Source organism: Chelonoidis abingdonii, chromosome 3 (assembly GCF_003597395.2).
Source record: "Chelonoidis abingdonii isolate Lonesome George chromosome 3, CheloAbing_2.0, whole genome shotgun sequence".
NCBI classification, from domain to species: Eukaryota; Metazoa; Chordata; order Testudines; family Testudinidae; genus Chelonoidis; species Chelonoidis abingdonii.
Genome location: NC_133771.1, coordinates 83,730,175 through 83,743,902, shown reverse-complemented (window position 1 = coordinate 83,743,902; position 13,728 = coordinate 83,730,175). Strand labels below are relative to the sequence as shown.

The 13,728-nt window shown below is 40.9% G+C and overlaps 1 protein-coding gene across 1 annotated transcript in view; it reads left to right on the top strand.

The window, feature by feature from the left end:
• Window positions 1-7,601, top strand: part of PREP (prolyl endopeptidase) — a 168,325-nt gene extending 160,724 nt beyond the window's left edge. The window contains exons 14-15 of the mRNA XM_032783579.1: window positions 357-513; window positions 6,849-7,601. Of these exons, the coding sequence (XP_032639470.1) occupies window positions 357-513; window positions 6,849-7,143 (452 nt within the window). The 3' untranslated portion in view covers window positions 7,144-7,601. The remainder of the gene's footprint in view (window positions 1-356; window positions 514-6,848) is intronic.
• The last annotated feature ends 6,127 nt before the right edge of the window (window positions 7,602-13,728 follow it).

Below are 13,728 nucleotides of genomic sequence, written 5' to 3'. Positions count from 1 at the left end.
ATTAGTGAATTCAGTTACACATGTGTTTTTAAGTCAGTTTCCCTTGACATTCTTTGCACCTAAACCAAAACCCATTAAAGCCATTGGAAATCTTCCCTATGACTTCAGTGGCTATTGTCAGGCATTTTTAATCAATGGTTGTGTTTCAAGCACTGCATGGGGGTATTTATTTTTTAAAACAATCGTTTTAAATGGATTTTTCCCAAATGTGTAAAATTCCCATCCTTGAGTTTTACAAAAGCTGACACCACAAAATTTAACTTTGAGCTAAATTTATGTTGACCGTACCTTTTATTACTGCCCTTGATTTCTCCTTTAGACTTCAGTGTTAATAGAATTGTCTTGCTGTTTTTAAGCTGCTTGTGCTAATCAACGCCCTGACCTGTTTGGTTGTGTGATTGCTCAAGTTGGAGTAATGGACATGCTTAAGTTCCACAAATACACCATTGGTCACGCCTGGACAACTGATTATGGCTGCTCTGACTATAAAGAACAATTTGAATGGCTCATCAAGTAAGTGCCTTTTGGTGTTTTTATTGAACTGACTGGTGTGAATGTTATATTGTGCTGTAGCTGACTGGTAATTACTGAGTGAAGTCTGACTATTTTAAATGGCAGTTGGCAGTCAACAATAACTAAGTATTGTACAAATTAATTTCTACCTCACCCATGTGAACTGTGTAATGCTATGGATCAAAATGAGTTTATTAAATGAAAGAGACAAAGTAGGTGAGATAATACATTTTATTGGCCAACTTCTGTTGGTGGAAGGGAGAAGCTTTTGAGTTCTCCTTCAGATCTGGGGACAGTACCCAGAGTATCCAAACTAAATACAAAGTGGAACAGACTGTTAAGCATAAGGAGTTCACACATGCTATAAGAGATCACTTAAAATGAAGTAAGCAGTGACCACTTAGTTGTATGACAACACAGGGTTAGCAAGCAGTAGGATGTGTTACAAATTGTGGTAATGAGCCATAAAACCATTGTGTCTGTTAAGTCCTTGATTTTTAGTGTCCAGCAAAGTTATGAATTTGAGGGTATGTCCACAGGGTTTGAACTCGCACTCAAACCTACCACACCCCCTCTGCCTGTGTACAAATCGCACTAACCCAGGGCTTGAACCTAGGGTCTCCAGACCCCACAGGGGTGGAGAGTCTGAGTGTAAGTCAAACTGGGACCAGGGATTCAAACCCTGTTGCTTTCCAGTGTAGATGTAGTCCCACTGGATTTGTGTTCTGGGAGTCTGCCAAAGTAGACCACAATCCCACAGGCTGACTTTCTGTGTCCTCTAGACAATCAAGTTTGGTGGACACTCAAGTTTTCCCACACTGCACCATGAACAAAACACTAGAGCCAGCCACATTTTGGGAGAGTGCAAGGAAGTCTGGGATATGGATGGTTGGACTTGGTCCCACATAATGCAGTGCAGACACTGCAGCCCCTGGTTGGGACCCACAGTTCAACAATTTCTAACTTGGTATTTCAAATGAGTATAGATGCTCAAGCCTTAGGTTAACAAACCCAGGTCTGCTATCTAATGTTCTACTAATCTTGGGCTTATATTGCAGTGTAGACTTATTCTTAGGGTATGTCCACACAGGGATAAGAACCCTACGTCATGGCCATGGCTGGCCTGGGTCAGCTGACTTGGGCTCAGGCTGCAGGGCTAAACACTGCTGTGTAGATGTTCGGGCTTGGGCTGGAGCCCAAACTCTGGGACCCGCCACCTTCACAGGATCTTAGAGCTCGAGCTTCTGCCCAAGTCCCCAAATGTCTACGCAGTAGTTTTTCAATCCTGGAGTCCAAGCACTGTGAGCCCAAGTGGGCTGACCCACGCTAGCCGTGAGTTTTTTATTCTCATGTAGGGGAACACCCTAAATTCCCATGCTTGACTTTTTGAGGGTGTTTTGCAGATTTCCTCTGAGGACAAGGACTGAGAGGTCAGATATGGAATGATTGCTTTGTGAAAAGTGTTCACCCGTGGGTGATAGAATGTTTTTGACTTTCATCATTTTTTCTGTATGAGTTCATTCCAGAGCTTAGTAGTTGTCTGGTTTTACCCACATAGTTGTCATTGGTGCATTTAGTGCATTGGGTGAGGTACACCACATATTGTAATAGGCATGTGTAGGACCTAGGGATCTTGAAAGGTGTGTTGTGGGGGGTGTTGATCATCATAGCAGTGGAGATAAGTCTATAGGTTTTGCATCTGTTGTTCTGGCAGGGTCCGGTGCTGCTTTGGGTGGGTGTGTCCTGGTGTTTGGGGAGCTTCCTTCTGATGATGAGCTGGGAAAGGTTCGGGTGTTATTTAAAGACCAGAAGAGGGGATTTGGGAAAGTTTTCTTTCGGTATTTGGTCCCCATCAAATGTGGATTGTAATTGTTTGATGTTCCCCCATATGGGTTCTAGTGTAGAGTGGTAGCTGACAGGGGTGTGCAGTCAGTGGGGCAGGGGGCGGGATTCTGTGTTGAAGCAGGTTCTCCTGGGGTATTTGGGTGGTCATGTCAGGGAACAGAGCTACTTCTCTGGTGGAGTGTCCTTGTTTAGTGAAGGCGGTGTTAAGGTATGTAGCCTGGACTTTCTTTTCAGAGAAAATTCTGGTATCTGAGTGCCTGGCTGTAGATAACAGCTTTCTTGGTGTGTCCAGAGTGGTTGATAGATCTGTGGAGGTCAGTGTGGGGATCCGTGAGTTTCTTGTATATAATCCTCTGTATATAATCCATTGCTGAAACTGATAGTGGTGTCCAGGAAGTTGATAAATATACTGGACACTGAAAGTTCAAAATTAACTTTTAAGTCACTTTTATAAAAAGTACGTTTGTACCTTTCTGCTTTTTGGAAAAATTCTGTAAAGCCAATGGAACATATTTTCAAAGGTTACATACCATGCAAAGTTGGCTTTTTTAGATAATGACTACTTTTTCTGGTAGGCTATCCGAACAGGGCACTCAGCCCAACAGCTAAACAAAGATTGATTTTAATTATATGGGAGAGCAGATTGCTTTTCTAAGTTATATTTTGAATGTAGATAGAGTTTATTTGTGTAAATTGATTGGGAGTGGGGCACAAAAGGAAATTAATTCAGGTTTTAACTTCTTGCTCAGAAGCCTGAAAAAATTCTGTATTTTCACAGACCAGGTATTTTTTTTTAATGTGCTGCAAATTGATAATGGATAATAAAGAGTCTGTTACAATATGTAACATAATTTAAAAAGTACTTCTGTAACACTTGCTCTTCTAATGCTGAATTTTCATTTCTTTAACAGTGAAGACTAAGAATGAGGATTTCTCACAAATATTAAACTACGATGTAAGATTTAATACTAAATCTAGATATTAGATACTAAAATAATAGCCCCTTTAGATGTAGTGTCTAGATACTAAAATAATAGCCCCATTAAATGTAACTGAATAGATAATCTAACTCTCATTTGTGAGCTAAAGCATTTATTTAAAATATCATAGAGTTCAAAAGAAAATTAATGCAAAGTGAAAATACTTTATGATCTATTAGGCCTATTGTAAATCAATTGCCCCTTGATTTCCATTTTATCAAGACAGTATAAACGTTCATATGGTGATATTAATGGTAAGACATTTTTACAGTATTATAGTGCATGATAAAATTTGTTAATTGCCAAGTTCATATTTTGAATTTTGTCAGAGGATTTTTCCCATAAAATACATCTGCTGTAGATATGATACAAACATTTGTGTGCAATAAAACTTGTTTATATACTGCGAATTCAGAGATGATGAAATTTGAAGTATAGAGAATGAGAAGGAGAATCTTAAATTTGCTCAGGGCGGGGGCGAAATACACATAGTAAGAAGGTTCCTGTGTAGTCTGTTGTACATATGTCCATTGTAGGCCTCTCAAAATCAAAACAGGTGTTTTAGAAACCATTTTATCTGATGTTAATCTGAAAAGTTAGTATTTTTTAAGACAGACAAACTAGCTTAATCTGCTGTACCATCATATTATATCCAGAGCAATCTAATCAACTGTCAAACAACTGGTAATCTCTTACCAAAAAAACAAGATATTTGATAATTTTGTGTAATTGTGCTTAGAAACTACCATTATGGGCATCCTAGAAATACCTCAAACAAATATAATGCTCTTTATTGTCCAATATTTAACTTCTCAATACAAAATCTAGTTCTGTGACTCTATGAGAAAAAATTCCTTCTAGTAAGCTGTGTTAGGCGCTGCTAAACCCAGACAAAAATAAGGGAATTTCAGATATCATGAGATAACTTGTATGCCTCTGTTACTTACTCCTTCAGTAAGTAATCTGAAGCTTGTTTAACTAATGTGAAATTAAAACAAAATTAAAGCACAAATACCAAATGAACTCAGTTGGCCTGTGTATTTGTTATCAGTAAAAACAGGAAAAAATAAAAATAACATTTTGAAATAAGGAAGCTAACTCTTCTAAAGGTTTTCTTCTCTCTAAACGAAGTATGCGTTACAAAGGGAGGTCCATATTACAGGCCAGGAAGCCTAACTTCAGTATCATGCAAACTGGTTGAAACTATAGTAAAGAACAGAATTATCAGACACATAGATGAACGTGATATATTGGGGAAAAGTCAACATGGCTTTTGTAAAGGAAAATCATGCCTTGCTAATCTATTATAATTCTTTGGGGGCGAGGGGTCAGTAAACGTAGACAATGTCCTTGAACTTTCAGAAAGCCTTTGTCAAGGTCCCTCACCAAAGGCTCTTAAAGCAAAGTAAGCTGTCATGGGATAAGAGGGAAGGTCCTCTTGTGGATCAATAACTGGTTGAAAGATAGGAAAGGGTAGAAATAAAGTATCATTTTTCACAGTGGAAAGAGGTAAACTGCAGGGTCCCACAGGATCTGTACTAGGACCAGGGCTGTTTGACATATTTGTAAATGATCTGGAAAAAGGGGTAAGCAATGAGGTGGCATAGTTTGCAAACAATACAAAAGTATGCCAAATAGGTCCAAAGCAGACTGTGATCTCACAAAACTGGGTCACTAGGTAACAAAGTGTGTAGTTGTAGCCGTGTTGGTCCCAGGATATTAGAGAGAGGGAGTGGGTGAGGCAATATCTTTTACTGAACCAACTTCTGTTGGTGAGAGAGACAAGCTTTCACAGAGCTTGTAAGCTTGTCTCTCTCACCAACAGACGTTGGACCAATAAAAGATATTATCTCACCCACCAGGGGCAACAAAATGACAAATAAAATTCAGTGTTGATAAATGCAAAATAATGCACATTGGAAAACATTACCCCAACTATACATATAAAATGATGAGGTCTAAATTAGCTGTTACCGCATAAGAAAGAGATCTTGGAGTCATTGTGGATAGTTCTCTGAAAAAATCTGCTCAGTGTTCAGGGGTAGTCCTAACAATGTTAGGAACCATTAGGAAAGGGATAGTTAATAAGACATAAAATATCATAATGCCACTATATAAATCCCTGGTATGCTCACACCTTGAATACTGAATGCAGTTCTGGTTGCCTCATCTCAAAAAAGATTTATTAGAATTGGAAAAAGTACAGGGAACGGCAACAAAAATTATTATGGGTATGGAACAGCTTTCCTATGAGGAGAAATTAAAAAGACTGGGACTGTTCAGTTTGGAAAAGAGATGACTAAGGGGAGATGTGATAGAGGTCTATAAAATCATGAATGGTGTGGAGAAAGTAAATAAGGCAGTGTTGTCTACCCCTTCTCATGACACACAAAAAGTTCACCCAATTAGTAGGCAGCAGGTTTAAAACAAACATAAAGACGTACTTCATACAATGTGCAGTCAACCTGTGAAACTCATTGCCATGGAATGTTGTGAGAAGGCCAAAAGTATAAAAGAACTAGATAAGTTCATGGAGAATAGGTCCATCAGTGGCTGTTAGGCAAGATGGTCAGGGACACAACCCCATGCTCTTGTCTCTCCCTAAACATCTGACTGCTAGAAGCTGTGACTGGATGACAGGGTTCACTCAATAAAGTGCCCTGTTCTGTTCACTCCCTCTGAAACCTCTGGCACCAGCCACTGTTGGAAGACAGGATACTGAGCTAGATGGACCATAGGTCTGATCCAGTATGGCTGTTCTTATGTTCTTATATTATAATCCCCTGTGTTTTAGTATTGCTGTGATGTTAATTTCTAATATAAAAGGAGTCTTGAGAGAGTTTATGGTATGTTAGTGTTTCGGGCTATATGGTGCCCACTGGGAGTGAAACAAATTATTGGAAGCCAGGCCATCCCTTGCTCAGAGAATTACCCACGAAGGGGTTGGTTAAAGAGGCAGGAAAACCCCATCACATTCCCCTCCGTTTCCTGCACAGTGTCCCCTGAAGGAAAATGGGGGCTGAAAAGGGGTCCAAAGATTGGAGGGGCGCAGCCTTTTAACTCCTTGTTCCCTGGAGATAATCATTCCCGGATCCATAAAGGCCAGGAGCCATCCCTATGGACAGGTCAGTTGCTTCTGCACAGTACTTGGCTGATTCCCAGCAGCAAAGCACCTGGAATGGATGTGGAGTGGATGCTCCAGCCTATTAGGCTTCCCAGTTTCACGAGTACTATTGCAGTTGCTGATGAGTCTGATGTCTGTCTAAAATGTTTGCATGTTTACTTCCAAAATAGAAAGAGTTTACTAAGGGCTTCTACAGGGCTGAGAGCCAGAATATTCAAACAGAGAGATAAGTGGTCGTTGTTCTACCTTAATAGCACACAAGTGATAGAGAATCACTACCTAAATCACATAAAATTGATTTTATACAAATAGGGGACTGACTCTGAGTGCTGTCAGACACCACTCTGATGGCTTGAATATTAAATAGCCTTGTGTCCTCTTTTCAGGTACTCTCCACTTCATAATATCAAAATACCAGAAGAGGACGGAATCCAGTATCCCTCCACGTTACTTCTCACGGCAGACCATGATGATCGTGTGGTCCCTTTGCACTCACTGAAATTTATTGCTACTCTGCAGTACGTGGTGGGCCGAAGCCGTAAACAAGCCAACCCACTTTTCATTCATGTTGATACCAAGTCTGGGCATGGAGCAGGAAAACCAACAGCTAAAGTTATAGAAGAAGTGTCTGATATGTTTGCCTTTATAGCACGATGCCTAAATCTTGATTGGATTGAATAGGTAGAGTACATATTACTGTCTCAATTAGAAATCAAGGGCTTTTACACTATTTGAAAACAACCAACCAGTTGGTGTAGTACTTACATTTAAGAACTGCAGTTTAATATTTTATTGATCCAATCTGCTGTGGAGTTTTGGTCTTTTAAGCTTCCTTCTTTTTAATATTTACTGGGGTTTCTTTTCTACTAGGTTCAGGTATATGTTTTAAATAGCACCTTTGAATAGATAGCTGAATTGCTGGCACTGCTGTTGTGAAGATTTAGATTCCCGAGTTGGTGGTAGTTGAGCTTATTTCATATCAATCAATTTTAATGTATTTTGCACCTATAAACATAACCAATTCACCTGTAATTAAATGTAAGTACTGATCCTGTACAAACACTTGGAGAATAATATCTGTTATTTAAGAATGTTATGGTTATTACGAAATCTTTTCAATTAAAATGCTGAAGTACAAATACGTTGGGTCATTTGAAGTCAAATATTGCTGTAACAATGTATTACAGTCCATCATACTTCTGTTGCTTAATTTAATCAGTTTATTTTAGCTATCCAATACTTCACCAGCTTAGTATCAGGTAATTTATTTCCACATGTAATAGAAACTCAAGCTGGAGAACTTTGATTATCTCTAGATTTTTGCTCTTTTCTTTTCAAATTGCACAGATAATCTTGACAATGTTGTCTCATTGCTCCCTGCATCTTTAACTACTTCTGAACAACAGACTGGCTATTACCAGTGTTGCACACAGAGCCCTGATAGAGCTCCCCCCAAATTGGACGCTCACCAGACTGTTGTGTTTGGGGCCCACCTCACTGTGTGGTACTGTGTGGTCTTTAAGCCGTCCTGAGTCTGAACAGAATCCAGGTACTACTACTGGCGTACAGTACCTATGCATACTCAGGGTGAAGGTTCTCTTGTCTGGCACTCCCTCATGAGAGATGAGACCCTGCAGTCCAACTGCCCAGCCCTTCAGACTAGTGCTGATGCCTCATGCTCATCTGTAGCTTAAATACATACTCTCCCAGAGCTCCAGCCATGTGAGCATTCAGGGTTTACAGTTTAGCTCCATATGGTCATTCAATGGTGAAAGCAAACAGACCCATTAACTTTGCATAGGATTCTAAAATAGCATTACTCTTTTACTCTTGGGGGAATTCTGGACCACCATGCATATGCAGAATTTATGTCTCTCGCAGATTTTTGTGCTTACCTGCAGAAAAAGGACTTTCTGATAGGGAAGCAAAAGGAAGCCACAAGAGCAGTTATGCGACCCTCCCCAGCAGTTCTGAGTGACGAGGGTAGCCAGCAGAGAAGTAAATCACTGCATGGCACCCAGGGCCGTGTCAGACCCACCCCCAGATTTCTCCCCGTCTGTAGGAAACCCTGCAAACTCCCCTGCCCAACCCCCCACCCCCATTGCGCTTCCTGCAACCCGTCACTCCACAGCTGCAGGGGGAGGGATCACTGTATGGAGAGCTGCTCCCCTTTCCACCCAACCCCCATGCATCCAGACTCCCTAACACCCAGACCTTCCCACCAATCCTCACCCCCCTACACACCCAGAACCCCCACACTGACAAGCCCCACTCCCCCTGTACCTCGACCACCTCAATGAGCCATCTGCACCCAGATCCCCCCTACCAAACCTCAGCCAACTGCAGCTTGATCCCCACCACACTGAGCCCCACTCCCCCCAGCATCTTGACCCCTCACTCAGCTCCCCATACCCAGAACCTCCTGCCATGCTCCAATCCCCGCACACCCAAACCCCTCCCTGCTGAGTCCCAACCACCATCACCTGGACCCCTCTGCAGAGTCTCACTACCTTTGCAGCCACAACCCCCCAACAAGCCCCTGCACCCGGATCCCGTACTGAGCCGCCCACACCCAGATTGCCCCACACAGACCCCTCTCAACCCACACCTGAATCCCCCACACACACTAAGATCCTCCACCTTGGATCCTGCCTTGCTGAGCCTGCCTGCACATACCTGGTGCATCTGGCATGGAGGGACAGGGCCCTGGCGTGTTTCTGAGGCAGAACCTGTCTTTAAGCTATGTCAGCGTGGGTGCAGCCTCACTGCTGAGTCCGTGGCGGGTGGCGGGGGGAGGCTGCTGCACACTGATCTCCCACCTCTGTGAAGCCAGTGGCCTGTGCTCCCCAATGCCATGCTGGCACCTCCACATTTATTTGACAAAATTTGCAGAATTTCAAAATACTGTGCTCAGAATTTTTATTTTTTTGGCATAGAACTTTTAATGTTTTGGTGCAGAATGTCCTCAGGAGTAAGACTCTTTACTTAGGTAGCATGAGAAATACACAAATCTAGACAAAATAATGAACACACTTGTTATGCATTTTTCCTGACTCGGTTTCCTTGCCACTCTGAGGAGTTCTTAGGGCTTGAGCAGAGTTCTCTCTGTAGTCCAGGTATAGTCTGCTGCACGTAGCTTCTAAGAATCATGGCATCACCCTTTCTACTGCAGCTACCTTCCTTTGCCTTTGGCAGGTCCCACTGTTAAACAGAACACCCCTGTGTATAAAAACATGCTAGTCTCTCCTGCCCAAAGCTTCCTGCATATCTGTGTGTGTGTCTCCTTCAAGTTTATGTATCCCACTATTACCACTCAGATTGGGTTGGGTTGGGTTTTTTGGTGGGGGTGGGAGGCAGTGGAGGGAATGGGGATTATTTTTTGTTCTGCTGAGAATTTTTCAGTCTCCACTTTTCCAGCCCTTGTAGAGAACCTTGGTCAGTAGGGTTAACCCTTAGTGAGTCACTCAATTCTATATGGAAGAAGTGCCATATCTTTAGAAATACACTGGTATTGCAGCCTTTTGGAAGTGGCTGAATTTGAGAGTTTCATTTGCTATGTAGACTGAATAGACTCCATATAGCAGTATAGAACAAATGTGGATGTTCTTTTGTGGACCCGTATGTGGATTAGAAGTGCTGCTTTAGATTCAGCTTAATACAAAGATGCTGCATCTGTTCTCTTGAAGTAATCATAGACATTGAGAGAACCTCTGCGATTTATCAGGTACTAGTTATGCTCTCATCATAGTATAGTATTTAAACCTGAATGTTGATGGTTTGGCTTAAGCAGACCTGGAACCAAGTCGTCCCTAACTACATAAAACTAAAACAAGATCTCAGGCCCTCTGTGGGTAGGTTGGTTGGTTTTTAAAGTGGAAGTGCTAATTTCTGTATGGACAAACTTTATATGCTCTTCTGGTTGGCTTGTGCCTACTGATTCTGGAGGATGAAATAAATTCTTCTGCAGTGAGGAAGTTAACCTGATCTGTACCAAAAAGCTACTTTTAAAAAAGGGAATTTGTTCTTTGCAACAACTAAAGTAAAGTTTTATTTGCATAGACTGAATATATTGCTTTGTTTGTATTATTTTTATTAAACATGTGCAACTTCAATCTTTTTTTTAAAGTTAAAATTTGTCTTTCTGCATTTCTGTCCTTTTTAACATTCTTCACAACTAATGGATAGATATAATAAATTAGACACTTTTCCAGTGAGAACGTGTTATTGATAGAATTGGTTTCTGTGTGAGAAAAGTCAAAAGTGTTGGGTTTTTTTGAAGACAGGAAGACAAAATAAATTACATAAAGCAGTTAAAATAGCATCTCAGTGGTTTTAAGTTGTTTTTTAAATGGAGTTAATTTAAATTTTTCATTACACAGTATAAATATCAACTTACAGGTGCCCTTTGCTCCCCAACAACACAAATATACAGGTATAGCAAACTGAGGGAGTAGGGGAGTTGGCTTGTGGGTGTGAGAAGATGAAAGAAATTCTAAATACAAGTAGGATCTGCACCAGGTGTATTACTGACAACTGGGATTTATTCTGCAGCACCAGGATTTCCTTTAACATGGCCCTTGACTGAATCCACCTCCTCCTTTTCCTGCAGGAAAGCTCAAGTCTGTGTAAGGATGACTGCTTTTAAAGCTCTCCACAGCTTTAAAACATCTGTTTCTTGAGCTCATTTGTTTATTTTTAGGCACAGGTGCACCTACTGACTTCAGAAGAGCCTGATTGTGGACACTTTCTGACAACCTCTGTTTTCAGAGGGCTTTCTGAGTTGTTTGGGTAGGATTTTCTATTTGCAGCTGGAAACCATCCTGATAAGCAACTGCCCCATCTCTTACCAAGCTCTTCTGCTCTGAAATTGTTTAATAGACACAGCTTCTCCTGATACTTACGCACAGTCTCTTCATTCAGCCAACCATTATTATTATTATTGAGATATGCCACAAGTATGCTAGGCTAGGCCACTGCTTTCTTAGCGGTCCTTCCCAGTGTCTTCATCTCTCTACTTTTTCCTCAAAATACTTTCTTTCCTGTTGTTTTGGAGATGGGTTCTTGGTTTCTGTGGTGGGGAGAGAGGGATTCTTGTTTTGCCTCTGTTACTGTTGGATATTTTTCCAGTCTTCTGTTTTTGTTGACAACCCACAATGGGTCTGCCTCTGAGAAGTATTGATATTGGATGAGTTACTCTTGCATCTGAAACAGAAGGTATATTGGGTTGAAGTCCCATAGTAGAACCAGGGTTAATTACTCACAATCAGACAAATACCAGAGGAGTGCTAGTCAGATAAATGAGTTAGTTCTTAAAGCCCTATTTCCCATTCTTCCTTGCTGTTCATATGAAAGTTAAGGGTAAACTGTAAAGCTGAAGTTTAAAAATTGTGTTCAGCTCAGCCAAAAGGTGAGAGGGAACTTATCAGATGGATTCTCCCCTCTCCCACAACCCCTCTACACTGCTGTGAGCAGTATAAAGCCTCTTAACCACACAGAACTTGCTTCATGCTCTTGCTCTTTGTTTCAGTCTCTTCATCTGTAAAGTAAGGACAATTCTGAAGCTACTTATTGGCAACAGAGCCACCACAAGGCCACTATTACAGCTTGAAGGTTATTGTAACTTCCACAGTTGCTGCACCCTTGAGAAGTTTAGCTAATAGGTCCATATAGCTGCAGACCCAATGGCCCCCCATAGCAGGAAGCCATGTAGAGTACTGCTTGGAAGCACCTAGGATCTGTGGACACTCTGCATGTGTTCTACTCATTCCACCTGATTCCAGGTGCACCACTTTCACTGCTTATTGGGTCTTCTATGCCCAAGGAAGTGGTAGGGCTTTGTCCTTACCACACTGAACTGTTGCTTTTTTGCTGTTTTTTTTTAAATCATGCATACAAAGAAAAGGATCATTTAAATGTCTATAATTCTGTAGCCTGCAGACAGTGCTACCTGAAATACTAAACTCTACAATCACTGCGTAACCTTAACAAGACCATGTCAGTAGTTTGGAAGCAAAAATATCATCAGAAACTAGACTACATTATATCTCAGCATTGTTTTCGAAATATACAAAGGGAAAATTATTAAAAGGATAGCAATGAAAAGAAACAATTTCAGAACTGTTTAACCCCTGTCATTCACTGTATTATCTAACCTCTTCAATATTTTAGGGTGCACAGTCATAAGGACCCTAAAATGAACATCCTATTCAGCCTCATCTCGCACAAAAGAAACCACAGGGGAAATACTTATAACACTTATAAAATGGGAAATACGGCAATGCTACAAATTCCACACACTGAGTTGAATGAAATATCTTCTCACTCCAGCACAAAGGCAAAAAGGATTAGAGGTGATTGTTTCTTTTATTTAGTGACATAATCTTTCTCATGCACACATAAAGCTGCTTTCTTTTCTCTGCGAAGGACTATGCCTATGCCTAACCTATAAAATCTCCTCACTACAGAAGCAGACAAATGGTTTTATCAAGATATACTGCATTTCAATGATGCCATGCTACTTTCTGTAACATCTGACACTAACACTAGCCCTGTGGGAATCAAAGTGTCACAGGACTGCAGCAAGTATCCAAAAATATTGCTAGCTTTGGCATCCAGTAGTCATGGACCAACAGCATGTTTATAAAATAACTTAGCAATTTATCCCTTAGTTTAACACAAATTGATGCAATTTTTCAGAAATTCTGGTGGGAATACTTAACAGATAAAGAATTTCTCTGCTTCATTAAGCTTTTAGGCTACTTCCTAGCATGAGGCAGCAACCTGTCATTTTGACAGCAAATGACAAAGTGCAGTGGTGTGGGCTGGCTTTCTTTTTCCTTCCAGGTAAAGAAGTTGAATAAAGAGTTCAATTATTTTACTATTTAAAAATCCTTGGAGTTGTGACAAGAAGAGAGAATGTCTCCTGCTTCTTTCAGTCTAAATAGTACAATTCTCTTACCAGAATCTGATTCTTGTGACAGATAGTGCAACCAGGTGCAATACTTTTGGGGACAATTGTATTAATTTTATGGTTTATCTGTATTGTTTTTGTGGGAAAGGATTGTATTCTGCACCATGAGGGAGGGTTACCACAGTCCCTCCAGGAACTATAAACAGTGGGGAGTAATTACTGCAATCCCAGGATCTGTAAACCTGGGACTGTTTGCATATACTGCTTCAAGCTAGGTTTCCGAGAGAGGCGGGAGATAAAACAAGAACATGGGGTCTCAAGGACCTGCTTGAACTGACCAATTCCACAAATGAGTG